The 21,585-nt window shown below is 39.2% G+C and overlaps 1 protein-coding gene across 3 annotated transcripts in view; it reads left to right on the top strand.

Annotated features, from left to right (window-relative positions):
* CSMD3 (CUB and Sushi multiple domains 3) overlaps window positions 1–21,289 on the top strand; it is a 749,348-nt gene extending 728,059 nt beyond the window's left edge. For all 3 annotated transcript variants that reach the window (XM_075024389.1, XM_075024388.1, XM_075024387.1), the window contains 6 exons: window positions 5,873–5,938; window positions 8,093–8,251; window positions 16,244–16,356; window positions 18,449–18,536; window positions 19,621–19,756; window positions 21,130–21,289. In XM_075024389.1, coding sequence (XP_074880490.1) covers window positions 5,873–5,938; window positions 8,093–8,251; window positions 16,244–16,356; window positions 18,449–18,536; window positions 19,621–19,756; window positions 21,130–21,289 — 722 coding nt within the window. The remainder of the gene's footprint in view (window positions 1–5,872; window positions 5,939–8,092; window positions 8,252–16,243; window positions 16,357–18,448; window positions 18,537–19,620; window positions 19,757–21,129) is intronic.
* The last annotated feature ends 296 nt before the right edge of the window (window positions 21,290–21,585 follow it).

Here is a 21,585-nt window from a genome sequence, read left to right as displayed (position 1 = left end):
CCAGGGAAGGCGTCCTGCTGGACCTGTTGTTTGCGAACAGAGAAGGACTTGTGGGTGATGTGATGGTTGGAAGCCATCTTGAGCACAGCGATCACGAAATGATAGTTTTCAATTATTGGAGAAGTAAGGAGGGGGGGGTCAACAGAACTGCTACGTTGGCCTGTTTAGGAACCTGGTTGATGGAGTCCTTTGGGAGGCAGTCCTGAACTCAATGATCTTAAAGGACTCTTCTAACCAAAACAATTCTATGATTCTATGAAGGGCAAAGGAGTCGAGGAAGGCTGGACATTCCTCAAAAAGGAAATCCTAAAGGCGCAGGAGCAGGCCATCCCCTTGTGCTGAAAGACGAGCCAGCAGGGAAGAAGACCGGCCTGGCTGAACAGAGAGCTTTGGCTGGAACTCAGGGAAAAAAAAGAGGAGTTTGTGACCTTTGGAAGAAGGGGCAGGCCACTCAGGAGCGCTGCAGGGATGTTGTGAGGTTATGCAGGGGGAAAATTAGAAGGGACAAAGCCCACCTAGAACTTAATCTGGCTAATGCCGTAAAAGACAATAAAAAAATGTTTCTATAAATACATTAGCAACAAAAGGAAGGCTAAGGAGAATCTCCATCCTTTATTGGATGCAGGGGGGAAACATACTGTCAAAGGATGAGGAAAAGGCTGAGGTATTTAATGCTTTCTTTGCCTCAGTCTTTAATTATAGGACCAGTTGTTCTCAGGGTACCCAGCCCCCTGAGCTGGAAGACAGGGACAGGGAGCAGAATGAAGCCCCCATAATCCAAGGTGAAATGGTTAGCAACCTGCTACACCACTTAGACATGCACAAGTCTATGGGGCTGGATGGGATCCACCCACGGGTACTGAGGGAGCTGGCAGGAGTGCTCACCAAGCTGCTTTCCATCATTTACCAGCAGTCCTGGCTAAGGGGGGAGGTCCCAGTTGACTGGAGGTTAGCAAATGTGGTGCCCATCTACAAGAAGGGCCAGAAGGAGGATCCAGGGAACTACAGACCTGTCAGTCTGACTTCAGTGCCGGGGAAGATTACGGAGCAGATCAGAGTACCATCACACGGCACATACAGGACAAGCAAGTGATCAAGCCCAGTCAGCACGGGTTTATGAAAGGCAGGTCCTGCTTGACTAACCTGCTCTCCTTCTATGACAAGATGACCTGCTTAGTGGAAGAGGGAAAGGCGGTGGATGTTGTTTACCTGGAATTTAGTAAAGCCTTTGACACCACTTCCCATAGCATTCTCCTGGAGAAACTGGCTGCTCATGGCTTGGACAGGTGTACTCTTTGCTGGGTAAAAAACTGCTGGATGGCCAAGCCCAAAGAGTGGTGGGGAATGGAGTTAAATCTGATTGGTGGCGGGTCACAAGTGATGTTCCCCAGGGCTCAGTGTTGAGGCCAGTTCTGTTTAGTATCTTTATCAATGATCTGGTCAAGGGGATTGAGTGCACCCTCAGTAAGTTTGTGGATGACACCAAGTTGGGCAGGAGTGTTGACCTCCTTGAGGGTATAAAGGCTCTACAGAGGGATCTGGGCAGGCTGGATCGATGGGCTGAGGCCAGCTGTATGAGTTTCAACAAGGCCAAGTGCTGGATCCTGCACTTGGGTCTCAACAACCCCATGCAGTGCTACAGGCTTGGGGAAGAGTGGCTGGAAAGCTGCCTGGAAAAAAATGACCTGGGTGTGTTTGTCAACAGCCAGCTGAATATGAGCTGGCAGTGTGCCCAGGTGGCCAAGAGGGCCAATAACATCCTGGCATGTATCAGAAATAGTGTGGCCAGGAGGATAAGGGAAGTGATTGTCCCCCTGTACTCGGCACTGGTGGGGCTGCACCTCGAATACTGTGTTCACTTTTCGGCCCCTCACTACAAGAAAGACACTGAGGTGCTAGAGCACTACCAAAGAAGGGCAGCGCAGCTTGTGAAGGGTCTAGAGCACAAGTGTAATGAGGAGCAGCTGAGGGCACTGGGGTTGTTTAACCTGGAGAAAAGGAGGCAGAGGGGAGACCTTATGGCTCTCTACAACTACCTGAAAGGAGGTTGTAGCGAGGTGGGTGTCGGTCTCTTCTCCCAAGTAAAAGCGATAGGACAAGAGGAAATGGCCTCAAGTTGTGCCAGGGGAGCTTTAGATTGGATATTAGGGAAAATTTTTTCACCAAAAGGGTTGTCAAGCATTGGAACTGGCTGCCCAGGGAAGTGGTTGAGTCACCATCCCTGGAGGTACTCAGAAGGTATGCAGATGTGGTTTATTGGTGGACTTGGCAGTGTTAGGTTTAAGGTTGGACTTGATGATCTTAAAGGTCTTTTCCAACCTAAATGATTCTATGATTCTGTGATTCTTTTCTAATATTGGAGAAGGATACACAAACTGTAAGTAGGTGTCTGAATCACTGCATGGAATTAATCCATAGGGTTTAGTATTCTTTTATATTTGTATGTATGCAACAATATATTACTTGCAGACTAAATGTACCAACTTTGTCCTTGATGTTCCAACATTTTAGTTTGTTTCTAATTTTTACTTCATACTTTGTCATGGCAAGGCATGAAAAAACTCATAGCAAAATCATAGTGAGAATGGTGTTTTTCATGTGACATAAGAAATATCCTCAAGTATAGCAACTATTGGGAATTCGATTTCCTGAATAATTAAAGCACCTTTCAGATTACTGATACCTAATTTTTCAGATGTGGTTACCCCCAGGGCTCTTACAGAGGCATGCAAAGGCTATATAGCCAAATGTTTCTATTTGGAAGGGAAATAGGAAATGAATATTTTGTATTACTAAAAAACAGGTGTCTTGGCATTACATGCCGGGCAAGTGCTGGGGGAAAACAGAGCAGAGCTTTGGGAAAGTGTTAGAAAGCAAGCTGCCAGGAAGCTTATGACTTGTTTAGTACTCAGGAAGTGTTATGGCAGGTCAAATGTGATTCATGGGTTGTATTTTGATCCAAGAATTTTCTGCTGATGATAGTGAAACAAGTAGTATTAGGTGTCCGATCTGGTTGTAAGGGACCTTTATGAGAATTTTTTTAAAAATCATTAAATGATATCTATGAGTGCATGTACCTTGTCATATAAATAAGTTTCCCAATGTCCTGAAAAAATGTTACAGAAATGCAAAATTTTTAGGATCAGACCTCTTGCTTCTTGTTTTTTAGCAGTGGAGAAAGCTAAGAATGAGATATATATTGTAAAGTATTAAATGTAATTAGATAAAGTAAAATATCTCTTAAATATTTTCAATTTTATCTGTTATAGAGGGGTGAAACATCTCTCTCCTGTGGAAGGGAGGAGAGCACCAGGTCAAGTTGTTCACCCGTCATTGTGAACTTCATAAAAATAACTTGGAAATGGATGAAAAGGAATAAAATATTTGCAGTTAAGAGCTCTAAAAGGATCTGTTGGGAAATTAAACTAGAATTTAGTCCTTTAAATACAAAACTCTAATCTTGAAAGTCCTACTGAGCAAATATCTGGACCTAGAAACTTAAACTCCATAGATAACTTGTTTTAGCTTTGGTTTTGTATTTTAAATCTGTATTTAAATTTTATTTTGTATTTAAAATTACAGTTCTGATCTTGACTAGAAACATGTTCACCTTAACAAGGCTGATTGACTCAGCAGCTTTTTATACTAAAGCCCTTTGGAAAGTATGATCCAGATATTTCTAACCTGAGCTTGATGTAGTCAAAAAGGATATGCTGTTGAAGCATGCCCTCCTGGTCAACCATGTTGAGTGAAGTTCAGTAACTTTCTTTCAAAGTAGAGAGGAAATAGAGATTAATTGATCAGTAGTAACAGGCCATGAGAACTTTAGATTGAATTCCAAACCCTGCCCTTGTTTCTTGACAGTTTTAATCTATATAGCAAGAACAAACCTTCTGTAATAATCAAAAATTACTCTTCTGTAAGACAAATATTCTCAGTGCTTCTTACTCAAGTTTCCTTTTTATGCAGAAAAATGCTCCACTCAGGGAGAAGGAAGTTGCTTTTCTTGTCTATTTTTTTTAGAGTATCGATCAGAGAGACGAGGCCTGGGTTCAAAGCCAAGATCCAAAATACAAAATATTGAAATAACCATTGGAGCAAGGAATGGAGCCTAATGCTGCATGAGAGTATTCTATGTTAGGGGACAGAATTATGTGTCTTCTTTATAGTCCAGTGAATCCAAATTAGTTTCTGCAAAATAAAATAGCTTCAGCTGCAGGAAATGGCACTGTCCCATTGCATTTAGTTCATCATCTTCAGTGGTGGGAGAGTTCCTGCTCTAATCAGAGAAGAAATGAAATTCTCCAACTTCCAGTGCTCAAATCAACTGAGCAGTTAGAGATACTGTGGACAGCCTCATTTGTTTCTTTCTTTCTGTTGCTACTCTTTAAAGAAACAGTGACCTTCTCCTCCATTGTTAAGAGATTAAGCATGCATCTTTGGGTTTTTAGTCTTGAACACAAGATGTCTCACTCAGTGAGTGCTGTTGAAAATAATTAAGTCCTGGAGAGAAGCATTATTTAAAACACCCTTGTTATGTATCTCTTCACTGTTTGGTGTTACATTGCTTCCAGTCAAAGCACTATTCACAGTGCTATTTTCTGTGGATCCTGATTTAGATGATATAACTTGCCTCAGATGACATATTAGAAGACATCTCACATATTAGGTGCATAGTCCAGGACTATGAGTTCTGAAATATGGATTCTGAAAGGCTACACTGTTTGGGTATTGCAAATGACTTGGTAGCATCCAGGTGACTGACTCAAGAGAAAATGCAGCAATGGAAGAAATCAGTGGGCATGTGTGTCACGAACCAGGCTGGATAGACAAGGGAGTCATGTTGAATTTGAAATTCCCTCAGGCTAAATTCAGGTGAAACAACACCAAATGATCAGCTGAACATTTTATTCCTGGCAGGAGCAGCCTGAACATGGGAGACATAACAGTGGGTGGCGGGTTCTCTCACAACAGGAATTGGTATGAAACTACCTCAGTAAACCGTGTAACCTGTGTTAACTATATACATCAATTCAGGGCATAAGGAGAGCCCTCCCATTGATTCATGAGGTTCAGAGCGGACCCTCTTGCTTTCTAGACTCCTTCTCAGAGAAGAGCCTAGGGGAGGCTGGATCCACTCTTAGTCCCAGACTTGGTCAATGGTTTTATGTCTTCAGGGGATGATGTGTAGGGATTATGGAAAAGGAAAGAGAAATAGAGAACTAGACAGAGAGAGAAAAAGGAAAAGAGGAAGATTTCACCGGTCCTGGGTCCAGTGTTGGTCCGGTCAGGCAAGGGGTAGAGTTCTGGTAGGTGTGTGTGCACGTGGGGCTTTGGTTTGTGCCCTTTTATCACCCTTGCCCCTCCTTCGGGCAGGCACTCGAACTCATTAGGCTAATTAGGTGTCATGAGCAGTTTGTGAGCCTTTGGGCTTGGGGGTCGTTTGGGGAGTAACTTCCCCTTCCCTGCAGACATGATCTTTGGACCCGCATGGTGAGCTGCCCTGCTCAGCATATCAGAACAGCACATCAGAACAGCGAGCTGTGCACTCTTCAGCATGCCCTCCCTCCAATGGGTGCTGATGGGCTTCTTTTCACCTGTGGTTCCTTGGCAGGTCCTCGTTTTCCAGAGTTGATTGTTAGGTAGCGCTTGCCCCACCACAATGTTTGAAACATTAACTCTTTCAGTCTCGCACATGTGCTCCTGTGATACTAAGGCTTGATAGTGACTGCAATCTCATTCGTATTTGAGTTTGAAACATCATCTTGTATCCTTTGTAACAAATAAATTCCATTATGGAAATTATTTTCCTAGTTTCTGAGTAACATATTTGCTACTGATTTGTCTTTTTGTCATTCATCCTTTCTAACAGCTGGTTCCAAAATATTAGTGAAGGATCCCAGACCAGCTTTGGGAACACCAAGTCCGAAACTAAGTGGTAAGTACTTTGAGGTACATATAGTTTTAAATAATTTCTGTAGAAAAGACAACGAGAAACAATTTAGTGAGACTGCACTGAATGGCTTAGAATGACTAAAGGGTATTAGATTAGGCATCATCTCACATTAAGAGAACAAAAACATCGTTAATTAAATTATTCCCCAATTTTTAAGTCCATCTAGACTATGTGGTATTATTTATACCCATATACAATTTCTGTTATGTGATGAGAGATTTTATTGGTTTCACTAAAATTGCCATGTTCTGTGTAAGATCCTATGCAATTTATCCATTCAGAAACTATATTACTCACCCAGACGTAATTTAAAGACATGTTGTTTCACAGGTTCTTTTCAGTCTTGCACTTCTTTTACATATTGCTAATTAAATTGCTTTACCTAAATACTTCTGTATTAGCCTTCAACTTAGCCTTCAAAAAAGCTAATTTTAGCCTGGAGAAGGTAGTCTCTCTAACTCCAGCTAAAATCAACTCCAGTTTTAACTGATTTGCTAAAGAAGACTATCTTTGGATGGCCTGACTAGATGCGAGAAATCTTTCTCTATCCACTGAAGAGACTTTTTGAAGAGAGAAGTCTCCTTAACTAAAATTAGCCTTTGTCTATAACCCTATTAAATGTCTACCAATAATGAATAAAGATTTAAAAGTAATTCCTTAGCATAGGGGAAGTTTGTGGGGCTTTTTGTTTTGCTTTGTTTTGTTTTACTGGTTTATGCAGTACTTTACAACTGTGTTGTCAATGTGGTACTGCATGGTAGTCATGTTACCAGTTTTTCATTCAGAAGCTTTTTGTACAATCCCAATTAATTGCAAATAAAGTCCATAAAGATCAGTTTTCCTGAAAGTAGGGAAATAAATTTCAGGCAGATCACAATTCAACAGCATCAGACTGCTTGCACCATGCAGCTTCCTTGCTTGCAGTTTGCAGGCCCAGTATGTAGGTGTTTTGTTTTTATGTGTCTACCTGTCAAAAAATATATGCATATATACATATATGTACACAAATAAAAAACTAGAAAAGTTCTTTTACCCTCCATGGGGAAGACAACCTGTCTCTGTGACCCATAAAATAAACGATGAAGGAAGACTCTCGGGTATTCCAGTGTGCCCCGGTATTGAATTTTGGGATATCTTGAGAGAGAAAAGGGACAAGTATTCTTCTGTGTTTATCTGACATGCCATGCCAATGCACACACAAACCCAGAGCTTTAAGTTCAGTGTGAGTGACTCCAAATAATGTGAAAGTGCGGATTTTAAATACTTATTAATTGTTATAGGGCTAAGTTTGATACTTTTCCTTTGAAAAGTGTGGTAAACACATCCTAAGTCACCTTCAATTTAATTTTTTAAATGGTATCTCATGTTAAGATTTTAAAATTTTGCATGTATCTGTTTTTACTGGATAGGTAATGTGGTTTTTTTAACCGTATTATTGCTGGAATAGCATTACTTAAATTAATAATTTCACAGTTGGCTAATGATAAATATTAAATATAAAGGTATGAATCTAGCATATTTATTATCCCTACAGTCTATGACCTCTTTTTAATTCTAAATTAGGGGATTATTTTTTTTTCTCCTAGTGAAGCTTATAATGTTTTTAAGCATTCAAAGACAAGACAAAACTTCTTATATAAATTATTCATTAGAAAAAGTGACTAGGTAATAAAGAAGATGCTCATAATCTTTTAATATCATTTAAATATGCCTATAAAACTTTTTAATGTCTAAATCGATATTAATTTCTGCAAAATTTAATCCTAGCTGTATGTCTCTGCCTGTCTGTGCTGGCATAGAAAAGATTCTGCAGTGAGAGGAATCTGGTCTTTTGGTTACAGCTGTTAAATTAGATTTTATGAAGTTGGTTTAATTCTAGGACATGTCCATATTTGAGGAAAGGAGCAACTGAAGGTACAGTTGTGGTTGTGTTCTTCAGTACAAATACATTTCTTTCATAAACATTAATGCCAGGTTTCTGTGCTTTGTATGTGAAGGTTATGCCTAATAGTACTTAAAAATAGAGAGGGTAAAGTAGAGAAAATGCTAGTATTTGTCATACATTTTGTTGGACGCTTGACTTGATAAGTACTAAATATTGCAAGATGTGTTGAAACATGTTTGATGTCTGTATAGTTCCTGATGATGTATTTGCCCAAAATTATATATGGAAAGGATCTTACAATTACAAAAGCAAGAAACAGCCCATGACTTTGACAGTCACCAGTTTCAATGCAACTTCAGGAAGAGTAAATGCAACGCTTACAAACAGCAATATGGAATTGCTGCTATCAGGTATGGGATAAGAAAAACTCATTTCCATTTAATTTTTTCTGCCTTTTATACGTTGGTTCCTTGTAACTTTATGCATAACACTTTAACTTTTAACATCTTCTGGAAACTTTCTTAGCTTATCAAAGAGATTTTCATTCTAGTTCAGTTCCTTTTCAAAGGTAGGGATTTTTCCACCTTCTCCTTCTTTCCCCTTTTTTTATTTCTCAGGTTTTTATTATATTTGGAGTTAATAGTCAAGGAGGAGTGAAAGAATCATCCTAATTCTCATGCTTCTTCTTTAAATATTAAAAATAAACTCTAAATTACTATTCCTGAGATTTTCTTAATTCGTAATCGTGCAATTTCCTTACCATAGCCTATTAATGACTAATAAGCAATATGATGAGACTGATATGTATTGACCTAGCAAGGCAGAGATACTTAATGAACTTGGAGAGCATGGAGACATTACACTTATTAGACTAGTGATATAGTTGAAAAAAGTAGCTACCCTTCATGCTGTGGTTTCAAAAGAAGCCCTTGATTGCAATATTTGTTTATGATATTCCACAGTCCCTGTCACACAGAGCTCTGTTGCTATGGTTATGTTGACACAATATGCACAGTTCTCTATGCTGTGAACCATCAGCAGAAACTACAGATAGGGCTTAACAAACAAGCAAACAAAAATACTGTAAAAAATGTTTGAGTTTATAGTTTTTGTTTGTTTTTCAAACTCTGTCAGTCCCATGATTGAGACATCTCAGCCACATAGACAATGGGCCTGTCACACCACAGGAGTGGCAGGCTATAGCACAGGGGCATGAATAAGCATAAAAGAAACACCTGAAATCAATATTATCACTCAAAACTTAGTTTCTTGTCCCTCTCTCTGCAACACTTTTTGCCAGGACTGAAGAAGCTTAAAAATCACAGTTATGTATTGGCTGGACACTGCTGGTTTTAATCTTGTCATCACTTAAGGACCCCTTTCTCTGAAGTAGTTTAACATCACTCTTTATCCCAGAGGTGTTATCAAGGACATAAATGACAGAACATCAACCTGCTGGAAAAAAAGAGAGGGGGAAGTTCAGCCCGTATGTTTTTGAGAGGGGTGGTCTGCAGGAAGAATGTAATGGGCCAAAGAATCCACATCTCTTGAGCTTGAGTTTCTAGTATCTAGTAGAGTGGTGAATTTTTGTCACTAGGTTTGTCTGTTGAAGATATTTTGTAGGTGTCCTTTGAAGGGTCACACTTGAGAGGCTGTAGATGGACTGAATGTTTCATAAATATTTTCTAACTGGTAATGGTGTTTGTCTTGACTGTGTGAACTTATTCTATTGTATGATGCCTCTTTGCTTTCAGCCATGTAATTTCTGTGAGGGTATTAGGTGCAGCGGATGTAGTATTTTGTATTTTTAGGATTAGTAAAAGTACAAGCTGTGTTTTCTCACTCAAACAACCTCCTTGTCCTCCAAATAAAAGGGTTCCCTCAGTTGGACACATAAGTGATTACAATCCCCATTTTCACTCTACATACAGGCATTGCACATGTCATCAAGTAATTAATATTATTTTCTTTCTCTATTTTGCAGATAGAAAACTGAGATCCTGTATATTGAAAGAGTATCTTAGGGCCAGGGAAGCAGGGATGGATCAAAAAAGACATTTAGATGCCAGGGAGCTGATATCTCCTATACTCAACTTGTAGGTTTCTGAAATAAAAAATAGTTTTCTCCCCATGCAACACTTCCTGTTTTGCATTCCATCGTTTACTGCATCTTTTTTTTTATTTCTTTCTATTTAGACACCTATGCTTGCTGTAATTATAGTATATATGTCTGTCAGGTTAGAAATGTTCTTTTGATCAGGTTAGCATGAGTGAAAATAGCAATGCTATTATAGGCATTAAGAGAAGAGAAAGGTACAGCTTTTACTTGTTTATTTGGCTCAGATTAAACACTTTCTTGTACACTGGGAACCCAGTTGCCAGCTCTGAAGAAGCACATTGGCCTTTCACCAAGAAACACTTGCAAATCCACCATTGTAAATCAACAGAGAACAGTGATGCCTTGGTCTGTGGGATAATTTTTCTCTCTGCTCTTGTTTGAGTGTACGTACATAATGTTCATCCCATGTACAGACACCACAGCCCTCAGCCTCATGCAAATACTTCCTGATGTACATTTATAAGATGCATCCATGGCAGATGTGACTGATTTTTTTTCCCAAGTTCCCAATGATTTCTAGGTACACACTGTCCAAGCTCTTGAAGTGACTAAACACTGTATGATAATGTTGACACAGTACTGAAGACAAAAGAATAAACCCTATCTTACCAAGGCACATTCATTTGAGCTCAGTGCAGCGTTAACACGAAAGTAAGTCTGCTTGTTAGCTCAGAGATGATTTGTATAAAATGATACCTCCTATAGGGCAATCACCTATCCTTAATGTGGATAAGGCTTTTGTTCTGTGAATTTAGGCATGTAGATGAGAAACATGAATTAGGAATCTCATTGCCGTGTCTCTTACTGCAGCTTCTGAAGAGAACTAGGAAGTTTGTATCTTAACCTGAACTGAACTTTTTTGAGACGCTCATCTCGCCATAGTCTGTAGTGAGAGTCTAGAGTGAATAAGCTAACAGAAAGGACAAAGTTAAATGTCTTTTCTTAGTTTGGATATATCTGGGAACACAATCTGTTTCCACTTTTTAAGTGTTTGGTTTTTTTCTCAGATTAACAGCCAGCAAGACAAAGGTGACCATGCTTTTTCTTCTCTGGAATTCATTTTAATACAATAGCATCACCCACCATTCTCTTCTGACCCTGTATACAAAACTCTTAACTATGAGTCTGAAAACTCTGCTGTCTCCCAGATCATCTTTTTGCAGCACTGCAGTCCATTATTAAGCTATTCAGTTGTGCCAGCATTTCTTCCTTCTCTACCTTAAGATGCTAAAAGCACTAAGTACCTGCATATTTCCTTCCTTCTGCTACTGTGTTAGCTAATGGTTTTGTGCAGCCTTAGTTATTTTTTTTTTTCACTGGGGAGTGTGCTGGGTTGACCTTGTCTGGATGCTAGGTGTCCACCAATCTGCTCTATCACTCCCTCTCCTCAGCTGGACAGGGGAAGAAAAATACAACAAAAGGTTCGTGGGGTGAAATAAGGACAGGGAGAGATCACTAACCAATTACCGTCATGGGCGAAACAGACTCGACTAGTGGAAATTAATTTAATTTATTACCAATCAAATGAGAGTAGGGTGATAAGAAATAAAACCAAATCTTAAAACACCTTCCCCCCTCCTCTCCCTTCTTCCTGGGCCCAACTTCACTCCCAAATTCTCTACCTCCTCCCCTCCAAGCAGCACAGGGGAACAGGGAATGGGGGGTTGCAGTCAGTTTAGCACACATTGTCTCTGCTGCTCCTTCTTCCTCACTCTCTTCCCTGCTCCAGCATGCAGTCCCACCCATGTGAGACAGTCCTCCATGAACTTCTTCAATTTGTGGGTCCTTCCCACAAGCTGCAGTTTTGCACAAACTGCTCCACCATAGGTCCTTTCCACATGTCCTTTCCACGGGGTGCAGTCCTTCAGGCACAGACTGCTCCAGCATGGAACCACCACAGGGTCACAAGTCCTGCCAGAAAACCTGCTCCAGCATCGACTCCTCTCTCCACAGGCCACAAGTACTGCCAGGAGCCTGCTCCAGCATGGGCTTTCCCATGGGGTCCCAGCCTGCTTTGGGCATCCACCTGCTCTGGTGTGGGATCGTCTACAGGCTGCAGGTGGATATCTGCTCCACCATTAACCTCAATTGGCTGCAGGGGGATAGCCTGCCTCAGCATGGTCTTAACCGTGGGCTGCAGGGGAATCCCTGCTTTGGCACCTGGAGCACCTGCTCCCCCTCTTTCTTCACTAGACTTGGTGTCTACAGGGTTGTTTCTCTCACATATTCTCACTCCACTCTTCTGACTGCTGCTGGTGTTGCGCAGGGTTTTTTTCCCCCCTTAAATATGTTATCGTAGAGGCACTACCACTGTTACTGACTGGCTCAACCTAGGCCAGCGGTGGGTATGTCTTGGAGCCAGCTGGCATTGGCACTATATGACAGGGAGGAAGCTTGGAATCATGAAATCATTTAGGTTGGAAAAGACCTTTAAGATCATCAAGTCCAACCTTAAACCTAACACTGCCAAGTCCACCAATAAACCACATCTGCATACCTTCTGAGTACCTCCAGGGATGGTGACTCAACCACTTCCCTGGGCAGCCAGTTCCAATGCTTGACAACCCTTTTGGTGAAAAAATTTTCCCTAATATCCAATCTAAAGCTCCCCTGGCACAACTTGAGGCCATTTCCTCTTGTCCTATCGCTTTTACTTGGGAGAAGAGACCGACACCCACCTCGCTACAACCTCCTTTCAGGTAGTTGTAGAGAGCCATAAGGTCTCCCCTCTGCCTCCTTTTCTCCAGGTTAAACAACCCCAGTGCCCTCAGCTGCTCCTCATTACACTTGTGCTCTAGACCCTTCACAAGCTGCGCTGCCCTTCTTTGGTAGTGCTCTAGCACCTCAGTGTCTTTCTTGTAGTGAGGGGCCGAAAAGTGAACACAGTATTCGAGGTGCAGCCCCACCAGTGCCGAGTACAGGGGGACAATCACTTCCCTTATCCTCCTGGCCACACTATTTCTGATACATGCCAGGATGTTATTGGCCCTCTTGGCCACCTGGGCACACTGCCAGCTCATATTCAGCTGGCTGTTGACAAACACACCCAGGTCATTTTTTTCCAGGCAGCTTTCCAGCCACTCTTCCCCAAGCCTGTAGCACTGCATGGGGTTGTTGAGACCCAAGTGCAGGATCCAGCACTTGGCCTTGTTGAAACTCATACAGCTGGCCTCAGCCCATCGATCCAGCCTGCCCAGATCCCTCTGTAGAGCCTTTATACCCTCAAGGAGGTCAACACTCCTGCCCAACTTGGTGTCATCCACAAACTTACTGAGGGTGCACTCAATCCCCTTGACCAGATCATTGATAAAGATACTAAACAGAACTGGCCTCAACACTGAGCCCTGGGGAACATCACTTGTGACCCGCCACCAATCAGATTTAACTCCATTCCCCACCACTCTTTGGGCTTGGCCATCCAGCAGTTTTTTACCCAGCAAAGAGTACACCTGTCCAAGCCATGAGCAGCCAGTTTCTCCAGGAGAATGCTATGGGAAGTGGTGTCAAAGGCTTTACTAAATTCCAGGTAAACAACATCCACCGCCTTTCCCTCTTCCACTAAGCAGGTCATCTTGTCATAGAAGGAGAGCAGGTTAGTCAAGCAGGACCTGCCTTTCATAAACCCGTGCTGACTGGGCTTGATCACTTGCTTGTCCTGTATGTGCCGTGTGATGGTACTCTGATCTGCTCCGTAATCTTCCCCGGCACTGAAGTCAGACTGACAGGTCTGTAGTTCCCTGGATCCTCCTTCTGGCCCTTCTTGTAGATGGGCACCACATTTGCTAACCTCCAGTCAACTGGGACCTCCCCCCTTAGCCAGGACTGCTGGTAAATGATGGAAAGCAGCTTGGTGAGCACTCCTGCCAGCTCCCTCAGTACCCGTGGGTGGATCCCATCCAGCCCCATAGACTTGTGCATGTCTAAGTGGTGTAGCAGGTTGCTAACCATTTCACCTTGGATTATGGGGGCTTCATTCTGCTCCCTGTCCCTGTCTTCCAGCTCAGGGGGCTGGGTACCCTGAGAACAACTGGTCTTATAATTAAAGACTGAGGCAAAGAAAGCATTAAATACCTCAGCCTTTTCCTCATCCTTTGACAGTATGTTTCCCCCCTGCATCCAATAAAGGATGGAGATTCTCCTTAGCCTTCCTTTTGTTGCTAATGTATTTATAGAAACATTTTTTTATTGTCTTTTACGGCATTAGCCAGATTAAGTTCTAGGTGGGCTTTGTCCCTTCTAATTTTCCCCCTGCATAACCTCACAACATCCCTGCAGCGCTCCTGAGTGGCCTGCCCCTTCTTCCAAAGGTCACAAACTCCTCTTTTTTTTCCCTGAGTTCCAGCCAAAGCTCTCTGTTCAGCCAGGCCGGTCTTCTTCCCTGCTGGCTCGTCTTTCAGCACAAGGGGATGGCCTGCTCCTGCGCCTTTAGGATTTCCTTTTTGAGGAATGTCCAGCCTTCCTCGACTCCTTTGCCCTTCATAGAATCATAGAATTGTTTTGGTTAGAAGAGTCCTTTAAGATCATTGAGTTCAGGACTGCCTCCCAAAGGACTCCATCAACCAGGTTCCTAAACAGGCCAACGTAGCAGTTCTGTTGACCCCCCCCTCCTTACTTCTCCAATAATTGAAAACTATCATTTCGTGATCGCTGTGCTCAAGATGGCTTCCAACCATCACATCACCCACAAGTCCTTCTCTGTTCGCAAACAACAGGTCCAGCAGGACGCCTTCCCTGGTTGGCTGACTCACCAGCTGTGTCAGAAGGCTGCCTTCCAGGATTCTCCTGGACTGTTTCCTCTCCATATTGTATTTTATTGTTTTGTATTGTATTGTATTTTATTTCCAGGAGACATCTGGCTTTTCCAGCTTCTGGCATTTTGTCAGAGAAACCGCTCCTGTAGCCCCCCTGCTAATGAAACCTTGCCACATGAAGCCAATAGAGAGAGCCAGTACCTTCTCCTACACCTCACTGCTGTCTTCACTTCTTGTTCACATCACAGAATTTGGATGGACATAAAAATAAGAAGTGACCAAAATTAAGCTTAATGGTATATTACTGGAATTTTCAGTTAATAAAAAGAAATCCAGTTTTCTTCATGCATAGCTAACACATACTAACTAATTGTAGTCTGAAGTCATTCATATTTGTTAGTAAAAATTAAAAAATTAAAGGGAGGGATGAAAGTCAGTATTTAAGTCTAATTCATTTACAGTTTGAAGTGTGTTCTGTGATGTACTATGTCAATAAATCAGTGTATTTTAATTTCAGTTTGGTGGAATTTTCTGGAGGTGGAAGTATAATTATTTGGTTGGTTTTTTTTTCTTTTACTTGGTTTTGGGTTTAGTTTTGTTACTGTTTAAGTTTTAGCCATCATTAGCTTTTGTTGATATAAAGTGCAGTATAACCTTGCGTGATTCTACAAATAGAAAACTTCATATGAAATGAACAGTAATAACAGTGCTCTGCCAGAAAGGCAATGATCATACTAGATAAGTCTTCTATTTAAAATGTGAAGTTTTAAACCATTAATTGATAACAGTGTTTAAAAACGTGAGGGAAAAAAATCTTGACTGTATCTTGACTGTCTTTGTAATGGAAGATTAAATCACCAAGCATCTCGTAATATTTTATTTTCATTCTCCAGATTAACAAAGAAAGGTGTTTGGATTCTAAACATTTCTTCTGCAGGAATGAAAATGAATCAATTAATTATGCCTACAAAGTAAATAAGGCTATATACAAGTCTTATTGTCTGGAAGAAACTGTGTCGTAATATTGACTGATGAAGAACAATTTTTTGATCTATTTTCAAATCTAGAAATTTTTAATTTAGCACCAGCTTTTAGAAGAGAATTTTGATGTGAATGTTGCTATTATCACCTTCTTTAACTGATGACTGAATTACAAGTATTGAAAGTGGGTATGCAAGGTTCAAATACACTCTGCCTGATTCAGAACAGTATTTTCCATCTCAAATCAGATTACTGTCAACGTTTGTTCTGTCTAAGGTTTGTTACGATAACTGCTAAGTAACAGCTGTGTCTATAAGTTTTCCCTTCTGTCCTCTCTACAGGGTAAGCTAAAACCAGTTTCTATCAAAATCCTATGATAATTGAAATAATTTCACAAAATAATGCATCTTGCTAAACTAAAATGTTGGTAACAATGCTACCTATTCTTCCTGCTTTCCCCTTTTAAGGCAAGAGATTAAATACTTGTTCTTAAAAATGAAATTATTTCTCTGCTCAACGCAAATATAAATTTTAAAAACTATATTCTACAGGAGTGTATAAAAGCCAGGAAGCTCGGCTAATGCTCCACATATATCTCATTAAAGCACCCTCCCATACATCTGTGAGCAAGTTGAAAGAGGAAAAATGGGCTATGGATGGTTTTGTGAGTATATTTCTGCTACAAAAGAGAGAGAAATATTGTTGTTGTTGTTGTTTGAAATCATGCTGGTGTTCTAAACCCCCAAAATCCTGAGACATATCAATAGGAATCTTGTTAGCAATGCTGATTCATTAAATGAAATGAAAATTGAATTGTAAGATATAGGAGACCAGTCTGAGAGAAAATATGGGAATAGTCATAATGTGTAGGCACAATTATAATGCATGTTAACACAGAAGCCTTTCTCTTACTTTGGATTTTATTCCAATATACTGAGAAATTCTATCATCACGATAATATAATAACAATTTGAAATAATATTATAGTATATAATATTAATGTAATAGCAATTTTTATCATTAGGCTAGCAGTGATGTTTTACCTTTTGGTGACATTTTTAGAAATACGATGAAAAAGCTAAACTGTTACATATATGGGGAAAACAAAACAGATTGCTCCAATTAAACATTAAGCCCGTTGGAGGTTCTGGGGCTGAGCTTATTCTTTAAAAGGGAGAAGAAGGGTGCGCATAACTGAGAGGAGGAAAGGTGAAGGAGAAGGGTAAAAAGAAGCAACAGCCCCGGTGGCTGGGACTTGTTTAAACCATGAGAGGGAAATCCATTCAGAGAATAGACAGGAAAAACAAACATCACCCAAGATAATGCTAAGGCTGGAAAAAACTGAGTGTGTTGGCCTGAGACACTTTATTTGTCATAGAATAAAGTAGATTTTTCAGAAAAGAAAGGGCCTAAAATAATTGGATGATGATAAACACTCATATATCCCTATTACACTGTCTCATTTTTCAAGGAATCTGTCTGTTTTCTTATGTTTCACCTACTGGTAAAGCACTACAGGGACAACAATATGGGTGCACATGCCTAAAGAAGAGAAGAGGTGCACATTGAAGTGTATGCATAAATTTATATTTGTATAACTTGTGGCACTACTTCAATAATAATTTTTAAAAAGTTGCAAAACCAGAACCAAAGCAAAAACCCCTAAACCTCTTAAACAGTAAATGTGCTGGTAAAAGGGCTTCAGTCCCTTGGTTTATACAAACTTCAGGCTTCATGAGCATGCTCCTATGGTGAAAAAACATGGTAAAACCAAGACATTTACTTTCAGACTTCTAAATGTACAAAAGTACACAGTACAGTCCCTACATTCCATATGCTATTTACATACTGTTCTTATTTGACCATTTTCTTTTTTCTTTTTTTTTTTTTTTTTTAATCTTGGAACAGCTCAAACAGGCTGTTTTACCCCAAAGTAAGAAATTCACCTGAGAAATGCACCCTTTCTTCAGTGAAAACATAGCTTCAGGTCATTGCTGAAGACATAGTTACCTTGAGAAAGGGAAGCTTAAGGGAAAATCTTGAAGGAATCTGCCTCGGGACCACTGAATTTAAACCTAATAACTACCCTGGGAAGCAAGTACCTGTAAATTTGAATACAGTGTGTTTGTTTAGAATGTACTTACCCTGATAAAGGACATGTTCATAGGATTACAACCCTTTCTTCCCTCCCACAAGTCTTTTAGTTTATACTAGCATATATTGCTCTTGTACCAAAGTCTCGTTCAATATTCTTCTGGTCTACAGCTGTATAATTAAGTCATTATTGGGATAAGCACTGAGAAAGAGCAAAGGAACTAACTGTCAGTTGAATGCAAGGTCTTGTTTATTTATTTTTAAAGTAATTATTAAAACCTCAATACTTGCATCCTTAGGATTATCTACAATATAACTTTTGCCATCTAATTCGTAAACAAATCAGATAATTATGAAGTATGTAAGATGCTTAGAAATACTGAAATCTTGAATTGCCAGAAACTTTAAACTTTGTTGGTTTAAAAATATAATACAGTTAAAGTTAGTATAAGGTAGTATATGTGACCATAAGCCACCATGTCTAAGTTGTGCCTTTAACAGTTCTGTCTTTTCTTTTAAACTTTATAGATTTCCTAGAAAAAAGAGGGTGTTTTTAATGGGGAATAACAGCTACCAGTCAAGCATATTAGGATCTCTCTCTTCAAAATAGATACTTGTAACAAAATTTTCCCCATTTAATTCAGAGTACTTTTTGTTTACAGGTTTCTGCTGAACCTGATGGAGCAACATATGTTTTTCAAGGATTCATCCAGGGTAAAGATTATGGACAATTTGGACTTCAAAGATTAGGTATTTCGTAAATTCAAAGTTTTTGCCAGTCCATTGTTCCATATTCTGTTTTATTATGTCCAGCAGTATAAGGGTATCTGCAGGATGTTACGAGTATTGACATTTCATAGACTATTGAGATGTTCATTTCTTTAAAATCTCATCTAAGTAGTACTTACAAAGAGTGTTTTGTCAGAAGTGGTAAGGAGTTATAGATGCCTTACAATGTACTTCTTAGTATAGCTATACATTTGAAATGTTTTGAGAAGTGTTTTTCTATGAATGTATGTAAAATGCATTTAGTTTCACATCTTGATAACTAGAAAGCCCATGTTATAGAATGCTCTGCTAAACTGGTCTCTTGTTCAGGGTGCTGAAACAACATTTCACCTGAACATTTGCTAGAAGAGTGAAACTGCTAAATATGTGCAAGTAAATCTTAATGTTACTTTTAAGAAGAACAAAATCTTACGCACTTGATAAGCATTTATTTCCTAAAAATTAACTTCTTGGTTCTATACATTCAGTTCTACACCAAACTAACAGTCTTTATTTATCCTTTCTTGGAGAAGACAGCTCTGGTAACAGAGCTCTAGTAACAACATTCTGTTGTGCTTTTTAAGAAAAAGAACTTCAATTACTTTTCTGTTACTGTTTTAAGAACAGTGTTATTTCTCCTTCAACAAGAATTTGAGTTTAGTTAATACTGAATTCTTGAATAATAAAACATTACAAATATAATCAGTAATATAATCAAACATATGTTATTATAATCTTGACTTTTTGTAACACAGTACGTTAATGTGTATTAATAACATCCAAAACTTGAATCCCATACAGAATTATGCAGGAAGATATTTACTGTACCAGCATATATGTATTGTTCTCCTGACATTTTGCATCCACTTATTAATCAGAATATGGTATACCACACTACATTTACTTTCCAGGTGCACTCAGCATACAGCTGTATGTATACAGCTGAACATATTATGATTACCCGATCACAAGGTGTTATTGAATTCTGAAGTTTATGGAGTAGTATGTGCTGGGGGGAAGAGACACATATATTATATTACTTGTTTTTTCTTATTATTCTTTTTAGGTCTTAATATATCTGAGGGTTCAAATTCTTCTAATCAACCACATGGTACAAACAGTAGTTCAGTGGCCATTGCTATCCTTGTGCCTTTCTTTGCCCTTATATTTGCTGGTTTTGGCTTTTATCTTTATAAACAAAGGTAAGTACAAATTAAGTATATAGAATTCCTGTATGACTTGGTGTTTTTATTGCCCTCAGTCTTTGTTACTGTAAATAAAGTTTTCTGTAAAACCACAAAGTATTTGCAAAAATATGCACATAGACAGTTCTTCCTGCCTCCATTAAGGTCTGGCATAATGACTGAGAGATCAGTTTATTGTACTGTGCTATACTTTCATTCCTACCTATTTAAAATGTTATAAATTTCTCTCTTCATGATACCAAAATAGATGCTATAAATTAATGGCATATGGTGAATAATATAATGAATAGACTTTGTGTGTACTTACAGTAGATTGCCTGTATTATTTTTTTTACATGTGACAGAATTATGAGTCATATCTTGAGTAATTTGTTTTAATGCCTGCTGTGTTTATTGGCTTGCAAGTATATGGAAGTATTATGTCACTGAGAAGTTTCACTGTGGAACTCTTTCTGCATATGAAATTATTAGTTCATATGCAATTACCTTACATAGCCACCAGTCTTCTCAATTTCATTAGTCTAAGTTCAAGTTTTGTTCATGTTACTGAGACCAGTATTAGTTCTTTGGATTTAGTGTCAAGTAATCTTTTCCTATAGCTTTAAAGCGTTAGATAACTAAAGAAAATTTAATCACTTTAATGACAAGACAATTCATTGCCTACTCACTGTCAAAATGGTGATTTACATCTGGTAGCCTGACAATAATAATTGTAATATACCTACCAGGATAACATTAGTTTAAAACATGTACCATGATTTTTAAATGGTACCACTTGTTTTTGAACTGCTTCAGAATATGAAAAAATGCTCCTGCAATTTTTTTCTACACTTGTTATTAACTGTATGCTGTAAGCACTTGTCTTTACATTTCATATTGATGATTTACAATACAGTATGCATTTTGCATAACGTTATATATGAAATGCTTTCAAGGGATTGAACTTTGATATTTTGAGTTATTTAATCAAAAAGGAAATGTTTCAGCTATAAATTAATTCTTGATAAACTTGTTGAGTCTTCAAAGGGAAAAAGAAAATCTCAGTCGCTTGGCTGGGGAATTACTGCATCTTTACAAGATTTTCTTGTACTCTTAACTATTTACCAGCTGATTATCCAAGTGGAAATACCTACCTCTTCTCAGGCTGTTACCTCATTTTTTAAGTGAACACCATTTTAAATGAATCATAAATCCCTTACGCTTTGATAAAGAGACTACTAATTCTTAGCACAGATACTGTACAAAAAAATGAGATGTTGTATTTAGCTCACATAATTGGAATTGGGAGCTAGATACTGTTCATATTCTTAAACCACTTTAGAGTCAGTGAGGAAAACTGCAGTTACAAATACTCTGTCTTTCTTCTACAGGACTGCACCTAAAACACAGTATACAGGATGCTCTGTACATGAAAATAATAATGGACAAGCTGCTTTTGAAAACCCCATGTATGACACAAATGCAAAGTCCGTGGAAGGCAAAGCAGTACGATTTGACCCCAACTTGAACACCGTTTGCACAATGGTATAATGTGGTAATGATATGTCTTCAAAGTCTGGAATTGACACACAACACAGTGCACACACAGTTCACTGATTAAAAAAAAAAAAAAAATAAAAAAAAATTAAAGCACACTTTTCAGGATATACTGGGTCACCTTGTCCTGAGGATGATAGACAAGAATGGGTTGTGGTTATTTTGTTTTGATTTTGTTTTTCATAAACTGGATCAGAATTCTTCTTTGTGTGTACCACGGAGAGTTTTAAAAAATTTTGCTGCACTCCATGAGTGTTACTCACAGTTTATTTGCTTTTTTAAAAAAGGAG

This window comes from Buteo buteo, chromosome 3 (assembly GCF_964188355.1).
Source record: "Buteo buteo chromosome 3, bButBut1.hap1.1, whole genome shotgun sequence".
In the NCBI taxonomy this organism is placed as follows: domain Eukaryota; kingdom Metazoa; phylum Chordata; class Aves; order Accipitriformes; family Accipitridae; genus Buteo; species Buteo buteo.
Note: the sequence above shows the minus strand (reverse complement) of the source record. Positions and strands in the feature narration are given on the sequence as shown.